The 15,453-nt window shown below is 32.3% G+C and overlaps 1 protein-coding gene across 1 annotated transcript in view; it reads left to right on the plus strand.

Moving 5' to 3' along the window:
- Positions 1-14,624, plus strand: part of FOXN2 (forkhead box N2) — a 38,867-nt gene extending 24,243 nt beyond the window's left edge. The window contains exons 5-6 of the mRNA XM_051975234.1: positions 9,938-10,006; positions 10,547-14,624. Coding sequence (XP_051831194.1) covers positions 9,938-10,006; positions 10,547-11,073 — 596 coding nt within the window. The 3' untranslated portion in view covers positions 11,074-14,624. The remainder of the gene's footprint in view (positions 1-9,937; positions 10,007-10,546) is intronic.
- Positions 14,625-15,453: the final 829 nt, after the last annotated feature.

Genomic DNA, 15,453 nt, shown 5'->3' on the forward strand with positions numbered 1-15,453 from the left:
AGAATTATGGCAGGTCCCACACTTGTAAATTTATTTTTCACTGGCTTATACTGATTCTGTGAAATATAGAAATCTACTATTAAAAGTTGAATTTATTTTACAAAGTTCTATAGGTTAATATTGCAACAAGCATTGTTATTTTGATCTTTAATCTGTAAATTGAATGAATAATGTTTTATTATTCGTTTTCAGATGTATATAAATGTTATTATATTTAATTAAATATTAATTTACTTGAATTTATTACTGACCAGAGGCTATTTGCATAATAACTGCTTCTATTATATTTATGATTTAACTTTGAACTCCAGATTTAATTTTTTTCCTTAAAATTCAAAATTAATGAAAGACTCAATGATAGAACATTGGAACTCTTTATTTTGAAGATTTTTAGATTCAGTTCAGGGGAATAACATGTAGGTGTACGTATATGTATGTATATGTATGTAGCTACATATATAGACTGCTTTATGTAGCAGTCTGTGATCCCTATAATGGTTTCATTTGGCTCCTTGTACAGTCTAAATTTTAACATTTTAATGTTAAATTTATGTCTGTATGCTAATCCCTCATTGAAGTTCCTACTTTGTTAATAGTTAGTTTGGGTTGGTAGTTCTCAGCATCCACCTTCTCATCTTGCTTATATGCTTTTGAGTAGTCATGAAATTATACTATTTAGGTTTACTACATCATGTTATTTAATTTCTACTATGCCAGGATTGCTGCATGGTGGATTGTTTTGTTATGTTTTTATTATTCTTGTATTATACTTCATACAGCAATTATTTCAAAAGTTTGCTATTCAGGCCTCCAAGTAACTACATTATTTTCAGTGATTGTTTCGATTCTTACTTTAGAAGATGAAGAATCTTTAACATGAATTTCATCTACTTTTCTCTTAAAGAATTCAAATCCTTTCTTATGTTTTCTTTTCCTTCGGTCTCAGAGGAAGTGGTAGCTATTAATGTATATCCATGAACCCTTCTCCTCCACTTTTTGGAAAGTCATTAACCATCCTTACTTTTCTGAATTTCTATTCTTAATCTCTTTTTCCCCTCATTGACCCTTTCTTCTGTTTGCAACCAGGCTAGGTTTCCATAATTCTAAAAATAACCTTTGTTCCATCTGGGTCTCCTCTTATTTTTATCCCATTTTGTCTTTCTTTTCATTATCATTCTCTTTGTTAAATATCTACTCTAAATTTCACAATTTTGCTTCCGTCCATTATCACTCTCCTAACACTGTTATCTTAAGTTTTACCCAGTTCAATAGTTTTTCCACTTTATACTCTTTCCTCGAACTCTTCTGGTTTGACATTTTTATCCTTTTATTCTTGATCCTTCCAATGCTTTCTAAGATGTAGTCTTATACATCTCACACATATCTTTTTTGCTATCTCCTTTACCTTTTGCTCCTCCTTGTTAAATGGAAGCACACACATACACACACACCTCTCCAATTCTTTAACCCTTTTGCTTTTTTGTAACTTTTATTCAATACTTAATTGTTTATGAAAGGCACTAGGCTGGGCACAGGAGAGATAAAGAAGTCTTCTCAAAAACCTTCTCAAAAAAGAAAATTCTTTTCTTAAGATTGTACCTCTCTTCCAGAGTTGTGAAACTTAAATGAGATAATATTTGTGAAGGATTTTATAACCCATAATAAAGTGCTATATAAATATAAATGCTTATAGTGGTGGTATTATTATTAGTAATAATATACCTGAATTATTCATCACAACTTAAGTTATTCATAACTCTTCTCTATCACCTCTCTAAATGTGTTCTTTGCTCAAACCATTCCCTTCATGTAGAATGCATTCCCAGCTCATTTTTCCACTCCATCTCCAATCTTTCCTTTTTGAAATCTTTCCTTTTCAGTGTCCCATTTAAATACTACTTACTTGAAGTAGTAATAGTAAAACTAGCTGGGATCATAGCTGGAAAGGAATTCAGCATATAGTTTAACAAAAAACTCTCATAGCATTTTATGTTTTTCTATTTAGTTGTTCTTGTTTTTATTTAAGTTACTTCTAGTTTTTTGTTATCCCTTGCTTGAATAAATGCTTCTTGAGGCAGGGAAGCTTATTTTATTTGGTTTTGTACCTTCTGTAGAGCCTTTCACATAGTGAGTGCTTGAGTGAATGAATGAACAGTCTTAAAAAGTCTACTTTCCAAGAAGGTTGAAGACTAAGAAGTCTTGAATAAGAAACTGAAGATCTTAGGCACACCTGTTATTTTCATCACTGGTGACCATTTAAGACAAGAGATTCAGAAGAAAAAGGCAATTTGAGAAGTGAACAACTGCTTAAAAAGATGATATTTAATAATAGGATTTGGATTTATGGACCATGGCTTTTAAAGTATAGGAATGACAGGCTTCCAGCCAGGAATGGAATGTTGACAAGAAGATATTACTTAGAATCTTAAAAATTCTAGTCAAAAGAGTTATAAAATGAAAAGGAAATGGAAGGGGGAAAAAATAGATGCCAAAGAGTTAAGTAGAAAAAGAATAATCAGGTCTCTTTGACCAGAAGTCCACAAGTGACAGAATTGCAAAGGAGTCTTTAAAACCCTAAAACTTTAGCCTCTGCTGACTATATAGAAATAAGAAAATACTAAGTAAGATGCACTAGAAATTCTAGAGTAAGGAAGCAAATTTGACCTCGGTGATTATATCACTGAGATCTAATGGGGTGAGATATATGACTAGAATGTGGTTCTTAAAAAAATTAGCACGAGTAAAGTTGGAACCTGGTGTTCAGTGGTACACTATGTTTTAAGAAGACATATGCATGAGCAAATCCAGGAACAAAAATAGGGGGCAGGAAATAACTTCATTTGGGTAAAAATCAGTAGTGGTATCAGCCAAATAGAAGTAATATTGCCATTGGAGTGAGCTATAGATCACCTTAACTGAACCAAAAGAGGAAGTAGATGTTTTTGAGAAATAGATCACAGTTCTCTGCCAGTATGTAGTATGTAGTATATACATTTATGTAGTATGATGCAAGACTCTATCCAGATTCCTACTGAAGCTAGATAATTCTTTCTGTCCAAAGCAGAAGTGTTAATAATTTCTTGTCTTACGTTAATGATGATCTTATCCTTTAAAAGGTACAAGAACAAACAAGGAGAAATTCTGAATTCACCATCAAAGAGGAAGAAGTTACTGAGATGGAAATGATATGAGCCTTGGGGGAAATCATGAAATGTCATAGGTAGACAAGATTTCAGTGACTGGCTAGTCTAAAACATACTTGAAGAAGAATCCCTTTTGCAACGTACCAGACATCTTACCTCAAGACATCGGGTCAGAGTGAACTTCCTTCTAACCACCTAAACCAACTTAGAGTAGCTCTAATTGAGGTTTTTCTTTAAGCCTAAGATAGTTCATATTGAGCCCAGATTAGCATCCTTGTAACTTGTATTTGATGCTTCTTTTTTCTGGAGCCAAGCAAAACAAGTCAGAACTTGGTGCACTGGGAAACAACTCTAGTTTTCTTTGCCTCAAATTATTTCCTCTGGGCTAAAGATACCGTGCCCAGTTCTGTCAACCATTTCTCATAATGTGAGTTTGAGGCCCTTCATCATCGGTTGTCCTTTTAAACATTGTAAAGTTTATCAGCATCCTTCCTAAGATTTGTTACCCAGATTTGAACAATGTATTCTGACCATGACAGACTACATTGAGATTACCACCTTCTTATGTTTATAGGCTACTAATATACAGGCTGTTTACTTATATTGAGCTTGCTAACTATTTTGTCTTAAAAGTTGTAACTGAAGACATGAAATATGCGTATATTTGAAAAGCTTCCTAAATTTAGGACAGCACATTGCTAAGGGTTTAAAGATAAGGTAGATAGTTGTCTGTTGGGGTATTAGAGTTCTGAAGTTATATCATCCAACAAATGTTTTAGAAGTGTTTACTATATACCAAGTACTATAAAAACAGAAACAATTCCATTGAGAAGGGTAGGAAAAATACATGGTTAGTGAATACAATAGTCAACTTAAATTTTAGAAGATATGCAGAAAGTGAAAGCATGGAAAGACAACACAGGGTCAATATATTAGCCTGGCACAAAAGTGTAAGAATAGTATTGAGTGTTAAGTCTGATCATGAGTTAAAGAGAATGGGAAAAATTAAGGATAACAAAAGGATTTTTTTTTTTTTTAAGCTACGTTGGGAAAAAGAAAGATAAGGAAAGTCACTACTTAGGGTAAATGGGAAGATGATAACTGACATAGAGAAGACGGTTCTTTTTCTTTTGTTTTTCTTTTTATAGGAGGACAGTCTTTAGGTTGGAAAGGAAAGAGCAAAAATGACTTATAAGGAATTGGTACCCAATATTTTTAGTGAAATATAGTAAGGGAAAATCTAGTCAGTCTTGATGAATTTTAAGTTTTCTGATTAAAGTGAACAAATTTAGCTTTAAACATGATGGTTTGTCACTCCAGGTGCCTGGTGGGGTTCACAGATGTTCTCCAACTCTAACAAACCTTGGATAAGTCTCCTAGCTTCTCTGAGTCTGATCTTCCTCATCTGTAAAGGAGAAGGTTGAACTTGGTGACTTTTATGATCCGTTTCCATTCTAAACTTGTGGTTATATGTGTATCAAAAGCTCTAAACAAACTGTGATCAAACGTGATCTCTGAGTTATCAGCTATTTTTAAAAGATCATTGAGAATAGGGAAAACATGGTAGTATTGGAAAAAAGCAAGTATCTTGGTTTCCAAAGACAAGGGAAATGGAGTTAGCTAAATTTAGTATATATTATTAAAAGGTATGCTTAATAAGCATCCAGACAAAGAAACAGGAATCACAAAACATTAGTGTGTCTTCATAAAGAGTTAGGTCATGGTAGATTAACCTGGAAAAGGGGGAGGTATTTGGATAGCTTTATAGAACAGGGAAATGTTGGAATTATAGTGAGGTACTGATAATTTGAATAATGAATCCTAAAAAGTGGTCAACTCTATTTAAATTTACAATATTTGAAGTTAGAATTATATGAAAGTCATTTGATCATTGGATATATTCAGTGTGAATTTATTTTTGGGAGGAGGGGATTCATTGTTCACACTAATCAGGATCTAGCTAGATATATATTTTATTTAGCTATTTATATTTTATCTTTTTCTATCTTATAGAATGGAAAAGATAGGTAATTTTTGATTAGGAACTGGTTGAATGATCAAACCCACTGAATGGTCATTAATGTTTCCACATCAGGTTGGAAAGAGGTCTCCAATGTAACAATGTAACCTATGAATATATGAATAATTTTTTTATAACTTTTTTATGGATTTGCATAAAAGGATAGATGACATGCTAATCAAATTTTCAGATGATACAAAGTTGGAAGGAATAGCTAACAATGAAAGCTTAGAATTTAAAAATATTTTGATAGGCTATAATATTCAATCAAATCTAGTAAGATGAAAGTAGTATTAAATGCAAAGGCTTACCATTTATTAACAAAATCAACTTTCCAAATACAAGACATGATTAAAAAAATAATAATAACAGCAGTTTGTCTGAAAAAGATTTAGAGGATTTAATGGACTACCAGCTTAGAATGAGTTTCAGTAATATTATGTGGTATCCAAGAAAGCGAATGTCATTTGGGGCTACATTAAATAGATACATAGCACCGTTGGTGGGGCAGTCAAAATATGTCTTATTTTCCCACTGCCACTTTTCTCCTCTATCACTATACTTAGCATTCTCCTTCAAAATTCATTCTATCTAGCTTTTTTTTGTTTTGTTTTGAGTTTTCTTTTGTTTTTTGTTTTTTGTTTTTTTGAATGAGGCAATTGGGGTTAAGTGACTTGCCCTGGGTCACACAGCTAGAAACTATTGAGTACCTGAGGCCAGATTTGAACTCAGGTCCTCCTGACTTCAGGGTTGGTGCTTTATCCACTGCACCACTTAGCTGCCTCCCATCTAGCTTTCTTACTTATTCCAGATCCTGCCAGTTGTATATCTACCAACATGCTTGGAAGAAAACATTCCTTTTTTTTTTCCTCATTGAATTGTGCCTGGTTCACATTTTCTCTCTCCACCTCAACTATCCCTTTTTTTAAAATAACTTTTTATTGATAGAACGCATGCCAGGGTAATTTTTTACAGCATTATCCCTTGCATTCACTTCTGTTCCAATTTTTCCCCTCCCTCCCTCCACCCCTTCCCCCAGATGGCAAGCAGTCCTTTACATGTTGAATGGGTTGCAGTATATCCTAGATACAATATATGTGTGCAGAACCGAACAGTTTTCTTGTTGCTCAGGGAGAATTGAATTTAGAAGGTATAAATAACCCGGGAAGAAAAACAAAAATGCAAGCAGTTTATATTCATTTCCCAGTGTTCTTTCTCTGGGTGTAGCTGCTTCTGTCCATCTTTGATCAATTAAGGCTCTCTTTATTGAAGAGATCTACTTCCATCAGAATACATCCTCAAACAGTATCGTTGTTGAGGTATATAATGATCTCCTGGTTCTGCTCATTTCACTCAGCATCAGTTCATGTAAGTCTCGCTGGTCCTCTCTGTATTCATCCTGCTGGTCATTCCTTACAGAACAATAATATTCCATAACATTCATATACCACAATTTACTCAACCATTCTCCAATTGATGGACATCCTTTCATTTTCCAGCTTCTAGCCACTACAAATAGGGCTGCCACAAACATTTTGGTACATACAGGTCCCTTTCCTTTCTTTAGTATCTCTTTGGGGTATAAGCCCAGTAGAAACACTGCTGGATCAAAGGGTATGCACAGTTTGATAACTTTTTGAGCATAGTTCCAAATTGCTCTCCAGAATGGCTGGATGTGTTCACAATTCCACCAACAATTCAACTATTCCTTTTATACTCAGTGACTTCAACATATATATTGATGCTCCTTCAAGTTCCTTTACTTCTCTATTCCTCAGTCTACTCAGCTACCATGATTTATTCGTTCTATTTCACTTTGATTTTATACAGGCATACATGATTATACCCTAAATCTTATAATCACCCATAAGTGTTCTGTATCCATCATGTTTGAGAATTCCAAAATTCCTCTGATATTCATTTATTCCGTCTCTCCTTATGCCTCACTACTCCAGAGCCTATTCTCTTTCTATGACTTCAGTCCTTGTCATTAGGCCATCAGTTCTACTCTTAAAACCAATTCAAAAATGAATAAATTCAATAAATTGACAGATTATATTTTATTTCATGGTGGCTTCTAAAAATTGTTTCCCTGTTATGGTCTTGGAATTTGCCAATAAAGTATCTGGATAAATTGAGTCTCGCCTCTTTTGGCATTCATGCAGTCTTCAGTGTCTTTTAAATATGTCTGAGAAAATTTCTTGTACAATCTCTTGCAATATGATAAGACTTTTTCTTTAGTCATAGGAAGCTCAATAAGTCTTAGGTTTTTTTCCTCCTAGTTCTGTCCTACAAATCTATCACGTTTCTTTAAAAGCTTTAAAGTATTGTTTGAGCTTGATTTGTTTTCTTTTGGTGTTTTTTTTTTTTTTCTTTTTTCATCTTTCAGCAAAAGTTTTACCTCAAAATTCACTATTTATATTTTCCATAGGGATTTTCTAAATCATTGCATTTCATCATCATCTTGTCTCATTTGGCTTTTGCTAATTTTATTTTTCTCTTCATTAAATTTATCCAAGTTGATGTGGTTTGTATTACTTTTATTTTGTTTCTGGTATTGGTTTTGATATTCATCATTTTTCTTTTGCCATCTTTTGTTTAATTTTAATCCATAATATTTGTTCATCAAGGTGTGAGTTTAATTAAATTTTAGTTTAAAATTAAATTTGACTTGATGGATAAAACTTTTAAGAATAGAATTGTTGTCTAATGCGAATTACTGTTGAATTGTTTGATCCTGTCATCTTTATCACATTGGTGAGGCTAGTCAATTGCAATTTTCTTGAATTTCTCTACAAGAACTGTGGAATAAAGTGATTGATAAAAAATGCTTTATTACACTTTAAGTTTCATTTTACCACATTGAAGTAGAGAAATGGAAGGTTTTTTATGCTTAAGCCTTGTTTCAAATTGGATATCATATAAAATGAAATAATTGTTTTGCCTTATGCAGTCCTTTTTAGATTTCTTCACTTTTTAAGGTGAAATTAGTTTTGAGTAGGCTGATTACTTATGTGAATTGATGAAATCCAGTTTAACTTGTCTCTGTTCTGTAAGAGTGCTTGTTTGCTAAGGTTTAACTTCCTCAAAGATCAGGCATCTCCCCATCCTAGCTCTTTTTATGTTGTAGTACAGTTAGAGATAAGTTTCTTAGATCTCTAGTCCTTATTCCTCATTTTTTATTAGGCAGTTTAGAGAATGTCCTCATTTCAGTGATACAGACTACCTTCACTGCCTTGTCTCACTTATAATGGGGCAATCATCTATTATCTTCATAAAGCATAGCTTGACTAATTGTACTTCCATGTTCTTTGGCTTTCCTTCTCCATCTATTATGTATATGTCTTGCTTGTACTTAATTCTATACACATTGTTAAATTATAGCTTTTTGAGGGCAAGGACTGTAAATTTTTTCTTTTTCTTTGTACCTCAGTCCTTAGTACTTGCTTGGCTAATAAACATTTGGCAATTGCTCAATGATTATCTCTCTCTCTTTTTTATCTTTTATATTATCATGATAATTGATACATAATGTTCATAAGAGCTGAGATTTGTATGCCATGTTAAGTATGCCAGTTACCATATGTGATCACATTTGAGCCTCACCACTCTCTACAGTGGGCACTTGGATGGCACAATGGATAGAGTGCTGGTTTTGGAATAAGAAATTCATCTTCCTTAGTTTAAACTGTAGACAAGTCACTTAATCCTGTTTACCTCAGTTTCCTCCTCTGTAAAATGAATCAGAGAAGGAGATGGTAAACCTTTCCAATATTTTTGCAAAAAACAAAATAATACAAAACTCAAATAGGTTCGCAAAGAGAGTGAGACATGAGAAAACAATGTGATGCAGATGTCACCATTTTAAAGATATGAAAACTGAGGCTCAGAAAGAATAACTGGCCCAAAATCAAAGAGCCACTCAAGGCCTGAGTTGGGATTCTGACCCAAGTGTTGCTGTTTTCAAGTCACTAAATAACTTGTATTTATAGATAAGAACATTATTTGTATCAGAAGGCTGTCATTGGCAACTTCATTAGTTTTATATACTTGGCTGTTTGAGCAGTGAGGTTTGCATAAATTAATTCTTAGGCTTATATCCTTGGCTTTCCCCCAAACTAGAACCTTGAAAGCTGGTACTTTGTTTTTTGTTTTAGCTTTTGTTCAGAGAGCAGTATTAAAGGTTTCAACAAGTAGTTTAGAATGTATGAATGAAAGTATCAATTTAAAAAAAATTTTTTTTCAATCATCTTTTTTGGTCAAATTATACTGTACACATTCCAAATACTTACTTCAAGCTTCTGGATTAAAAAAATAATGCATGTAATGAAAACGTATTATACAGAATGAAATTCCGTAAAACTCTAAACTTAAATCTCAAAATCTCAAAAAACACATTATGTCTGATCATCAAGAGGAGATAAATTAAACCACAGCTTTATTTACAAAAATACTTAATCAAGCATTAAAAAAAAAAAATAAAGCTGCCTCAAGATTGTCACATACTAAATTTTAACAGTACAGCTTGTTTTATTTCCTTAAGTTAATTGGGATAAAGCCAAAATTATTTGGACAAATCTGCTACCAAGTCAAGTACTGCTTCTTAAAGAAAGTAAGGCAGAAAACAGTTACCAAACAATTTCAGGAAAAAAATGCTATATTTAAAAATTGATAATCTTCACTAAGGCCTCTGGAATTAAGTTCTATTCAGGTATCAAATTTTTTTAAAATGTTGTTTTAACAATGTTAATAATATTAACTTTTCTCATTACAGAATCTGATATTGATGCAGCCACTGCTATGATGCTTTTAAATACATCTATTGAACAAGGAATTTTAGAATGTAAGAAATTTATTTTTTTTACTGGAAAACATTTTGGATTTTGGGGTGTTTTTCTATTACAATGTAAAGTGTTAAGGATTTTATTTTAAGACCTTAGATTTCTATTGCTCTCTTTTCTTCGCTAAAGCAATCTGTGTTTGCTTGGCCCCATTACTTTTATAATAGGTCAATGAATTTAGAAGTGAAAATCATTTTAATCCCACACCTTTGATTTGCCTTTGAGAAAACTAAAACCCCAAAAATTGGGCCCATGACTCACTCATTCGTTATGTTCATGTAGTAGAGCCAGGCTAACAAAATCTTACGCCCTTTTACATTACACTGTGCTGAAATTGTGCTATACCAATAAATTGTACAGCATTTTGAGAAAATTAAGTACAATTTTAGATAATCTTATTTAATCTGTAGTTTTTCCAAGGAAAGATGCTGTATAAATCCAAAGTAGTAGTGTAGTTGTCTCTGCAAGAAAATCTTTTACATAAATAGCTCTTCATGTTAAGGTAAATATTGTATTCATTGATTGAACTTCATTTTATGCAGGTGAGAAGCCCTTGCCACTCAAAACGGCTTTACAAAAGAAAAGGAGTTTTGTTAGTGCATTTAGCCATCCCAGTGCCATAAATTTACAAGAAAGTGATTCTGCAGTCAACAATATTGATCCAAAGGAAGATCACAATTACAGCGCGAGCAGCATAGCAACACAACGTTGTGCATCCAGATCCAGCGTGTCTTCCTTATCTTCTGTTGATGAGGTGTATGAGTTTATCCCAAAGAATAACCTTGCAGGAAGTGCAGGAAGTGATGGCAGTGAAGGGTTTCACAGTGAAGAAGATACAGACATTGAGTATGAAGATGACCCTCTTGGAGACAGTGGCTATGTATCACAACCTTGTGCAAATACCTCTGACAAAGACCGGCCCACCAAGAAGCCTAAAAGAGAGTCATGTCAGGAAATTGATGAGGAGCTTAAAGAGGCCGCTGGATCTCTGCTGCACCTTGCTGGAATCCGCACATGCTTGGGTTCCCTGATAAGTACTGCAAAGATCCAAAAGCAAAGGAAAAAATAGTAGTACCAGATAGTGTAATTTTTTTTTTTTTAAATGTGGCAATACTCTTCTACTTTCTCTTCACAAGGGAGATCAAAGCCATAATGGACTTCTTTAGCTGGGAGGTTGGGGTGGGGGTGGGGGTGTGCTAATTACCTTTTTTCCTTTATACCTTTTTTTTTTTTTTTAATCACTGCAATTAGGGTCATACTTACCTAGGATTGGGCCAATCAATGCATAATTGAAATACTAATAGCAAATTTTAAAAAATCATTGATTCAGAAATTTGGAAAACTTCCACAGAAAAATCCTCAGGCTCCCTCTTAAGACTGTAGACAAAATCTTTCCTAGATGAATATATTTTGTTGGTGTAGAAAATGGGATAACATGCCACTCAGTATAACAATTTTTCCATTCTTTTTAAAACCACTGAATACAGTGGATAAATTGGCTAAAAATGTTATTTGCCCCTTGTATCCTATTTACTTTCATTTACCAGTTTAGAATATGTTTTTAGTGAATGCTGGTTGAAACATAACCAAGTAGGGAAAAAGGTTAAATTTGAAAAGATCTTAGGTAACTAAATTAGAATGGCTACTAGAAAGTTCTGTTTATACAAGTAGAAAATGGGGAAACTTGATTTTTATTGTAAGTTCTAAGTCCACTCCATATCTTTTATAAAATCTTTTGAAATTCTTTGGTTTATCTGTTGTTAGATAGACTGTGTTGGAAGCACTTTTGTTTTTACCCTTAGTGCTTTAAATCAGTAATTAGTTGGCCAGTTTTCTGTTAACTATTAAGTTTTTATATAACAGATAACCAGTGAAGTGATAATATGTAATAATTTTCATTTTGGCAGACCTTTTCAATGAAAGATTCTCTTCCTTATGTTGTCTCTGTGGGAACAGTGATAATTACAAATTATAATCATAATTTAAATGGAGTGTGATCTAGAATTTGGTTCATTTTAGCAATTTAATGCCTACTATGTGCAAGCCACTGTGCCAGACACTAGAGATATAAAGACAAAAAAGGAAGCAATACTTGCTCTTTTGGAACACATAATCTACTAAAATAAAAGTTTAAAATGTTTACAGTTAAATAATAAGTAATTTTGGGAAAATCTATCCAAACCCAGGGTAAAATAAGTATAGTCTTAATATTTGAGAATTAGAAAAATTAAGCCCCTTTGGAAAAAGCAGTATAATACCCAAATGTGCCATTAATCTTTAGTTAATAGATATCACTACTTCTAATAATGAATCCATTGGTTGAGGTGGTTTAAGTATTATTTGAACAGTTCTACCTATATAAGAAGCATTTTCTGATTTGAAGTTAATAGTTCTTCAGAAAAATCTACAGATTTATGATGAACTCAGTATTTACTATATGGAATTTTTCCTCTTCTGGGCTTTTGGAAGGAAATCTTTTAAAAGTTTATCTTGATCCTTTTGTTTCTTTTTTATTTAAGATTTTTCCTGTGGGATTTTTTCCCCCCAGAAAAAGACTTCTTTTCCTTTCCTGCCTTGTTCAGATGATGTTGCCTTGATGCTTTCAAAAAATTTCAAAATCTTAGGATTGTTAAAAGGGATAAAACAACTTCATGTTTAATTTTTAAAATTTGTTTGGGCATAATTTTCAAATAAGATGCATGTTAATAATAAATGTCTTTCTTTCACAGAAACCTTAAGCAGGGATATATATTGTTAAATGTTCTCTGTTCTGTGTTAATGTCACATATTTTAGTAGTAAATTGACCTGCTTCAGCCTTGTTAGTAGAATTAGGGAGAGTGTGGAGATAGTCGTTTTATTTATTGTTCATGAAAAATAGCTCTTAAGCACAACTAGGTTATATTTCTTAGTTTTTTTTTTTTATTCAACCATATATGATGCAGTTATCAGAGGACATTAGTATCCTTCACTAATAACTGTTAGATAGGTAGTAAATATAACACAAGTGCTTATTACTACAATTTTTACGATGTACTCTTTCTCCTACTAGATTCAAAATAGGGCTTTTTACTTGGTAAGATTGGGAATTAGCTCTGTTTCATGGCTAGGCCCAACAGACCAGGTATGTGATGTCTAGCAATTTATAACAAAGTTCCACTATAGCAACCACTTAAATGTCCCAGGGAGTTTGTCACAATGGAATTTTGCCATTGTGGCTAAAAACCATGATTTCATTTCAAATACAATTTGCCATATGTCAAAATAATAAAATAGTATTGAAATGTGTATTGATCTATATAATGTTCCCCTACTAAAATTTTTACTTACCATAGTTAGTATTCATTTTTCTTATCCCAAACAGAAATCAGTGTCTTCTAAATATATACATATATATATGCACACATACATATATGTATATGTATATATACACACATATGTTACTTTGCATGTGCAATGTCTTACCAAAAGTTATATCTTCGTTTTATTTTTCACATACAGAGAAAGAACATAGTCTTTCCATAATATATAGGAGGAATTTTTTTTTTAGTGAATCATCTCCTTTTTTCTCTAGTCTTGTAACAGCAGGTTTTTCATATTCCTCCCATATCCAGCATGGCTTCTTTTAAGTTAAAGAATTTTTTTTTTTGTAAATAGTATAAATTTGGTGTGATTGGAATGAAAGGGGAGGGGTTGTAATTTTTTTCCTTTGCTTACTTTCTTTCGTTTTTCTTTTTTCTTCTTTTGTGCTACTTTTCATGACATTATGTAAAGGGTTCATACCAAATGGTCAACTAGATTGTATTTTAGCAGGAATTCAAAGGTAGGAGGAAGTATATCTGGAGGAATGTGTGAGACTTGTTACACTAGGAAGTCTTTCCTGCCAGTTTAAACAACAAAATGTGGATACTTCACAGAGCTTTAAAGACTACTGTCTTGGATTTAACAGCAACTTTTTTTGACATTTTGTGAAGACCATAGATTTTGTTGAAATTTTGAGACTTTCTGGTTTGCAACTTCTCTAGAGTTCTTTGTTAGGCTGGAAAGGGAAATCTTTGATTTTAAGCAAAGCTTACTCAAATTTGTTAATAATGATGTAGTCAAAATATTTATTGACAGGAAAAGTAGGATATTTTAAGCATTATACCTGCCATTATTTTTAAAGCACACTCTTTGTATCTAACTGCCAGTGCCATTATCAAAATTTTTTTTTAAAAAATATAAATGTATGTTTCTATTCAGCTAAAGTACTTAATTTAAAAGTATTATGTTGCCATCGTATAGTGATATGAAACAATTTACAATTGCCAAGTCATTTTAATTATTATTTATTTAAAGTAAAAAATGTAGAAATGCAATTTGAGTTATACTATCCCTTAATCCTGTTTTCTAATGTAGCATAAGAAATGTCCTGGACTGTAGAATAATTCTGCCAATAGATGACCAGTTATGAGTGAACCTATTTTCAGTTCCAAGTCTTTTGCTCATTTTAAAAACAATTTACAAATGTTTAGTTTTTGTATCTAATCTCTGTTAATTAAAATGTTTATAAAGTTTATTTTTACCAAAGAGATGCAATTCATTAAGATAAAGTATTGCAGAATAAACTTTGTTTTGTAACATTTGTACTTGCTTTTTTTCACTGGGAGTAGAGGTGGGTAGTACATTGTTGCAGTATCTTTTTTTGATGGAGAAACTTGTTGGAATTTCATCTTGAAAAAAAAAATAATTCTATGACCCCCAAAAATAACTATGATCCTCAAAAAGAAGTATATTCTTTCTATTTTGTAAATGTGGGAAGTCCCTGGTTGTAGAACAGTGCATGTACTTTCAGGAATTGGGGGAATATGTTAATTGATTTTGCTGATTTTTTTTTTTTTCCCCTCTTTTTCTTTAATTTTTTTTTTTTTTAATATAGGATATCTCTCTGGGAGGCATACAGGGAGAAATTTTAACTGATATGTGAACAAAAAATTCTCAGTAGAGTTTTTTGTTTGTTTTTAAAGAATAAACTTATTGAAGATAGGGATGGTCATATTTGTTTGTATCACTAGCACAGCACAATGACTAACACATAGAAAGTGCTTAATAAATGTAATCAGCTATCTCTACTGCTTTGAAAAACAACATTTCAAATTCCATTATTTATAGAAAGATGTTCTTGTTCCTGTTTTATTTCTCATAGACCACTGATGACAGAAGTGGTATTAGCTAATTAAAATCAATTTTATTCTACAAGGTATGCTAATGTTTCTTTTAAATACTTATTTTTTTAAAAAGTTAGAAAAACATACTAGCTACATTTAAACTTAATGCAGTGGAATTACTTGTAAGGAGACATGTGATCAATTAAAAAATAATTACTGTTGGCATGCAAAGTATTAATTTTATTGCTCCTTGGCTATGGGATCCTTTTGTGTAAAATACTCCCCCCCCAAAAAAAATTAAAAA

The sequence above is a fragment of the Antechinus flavipes genome, chromosome 2 (assembly GCF_016432865.1).
Source record: "Antechinus flavipes isolate AdamAnt ecotype Samford, QLD, Australia chromosome 2, AdamAnt_v2, whole genome shotgun sequence".
NCBI classification, from domain to species: Eukaryota; Metazoa; Chordata; class Mammalia; order Dasyuromorphia; family Dasyuridae; genus Antechinus; species Antechinus flavipes.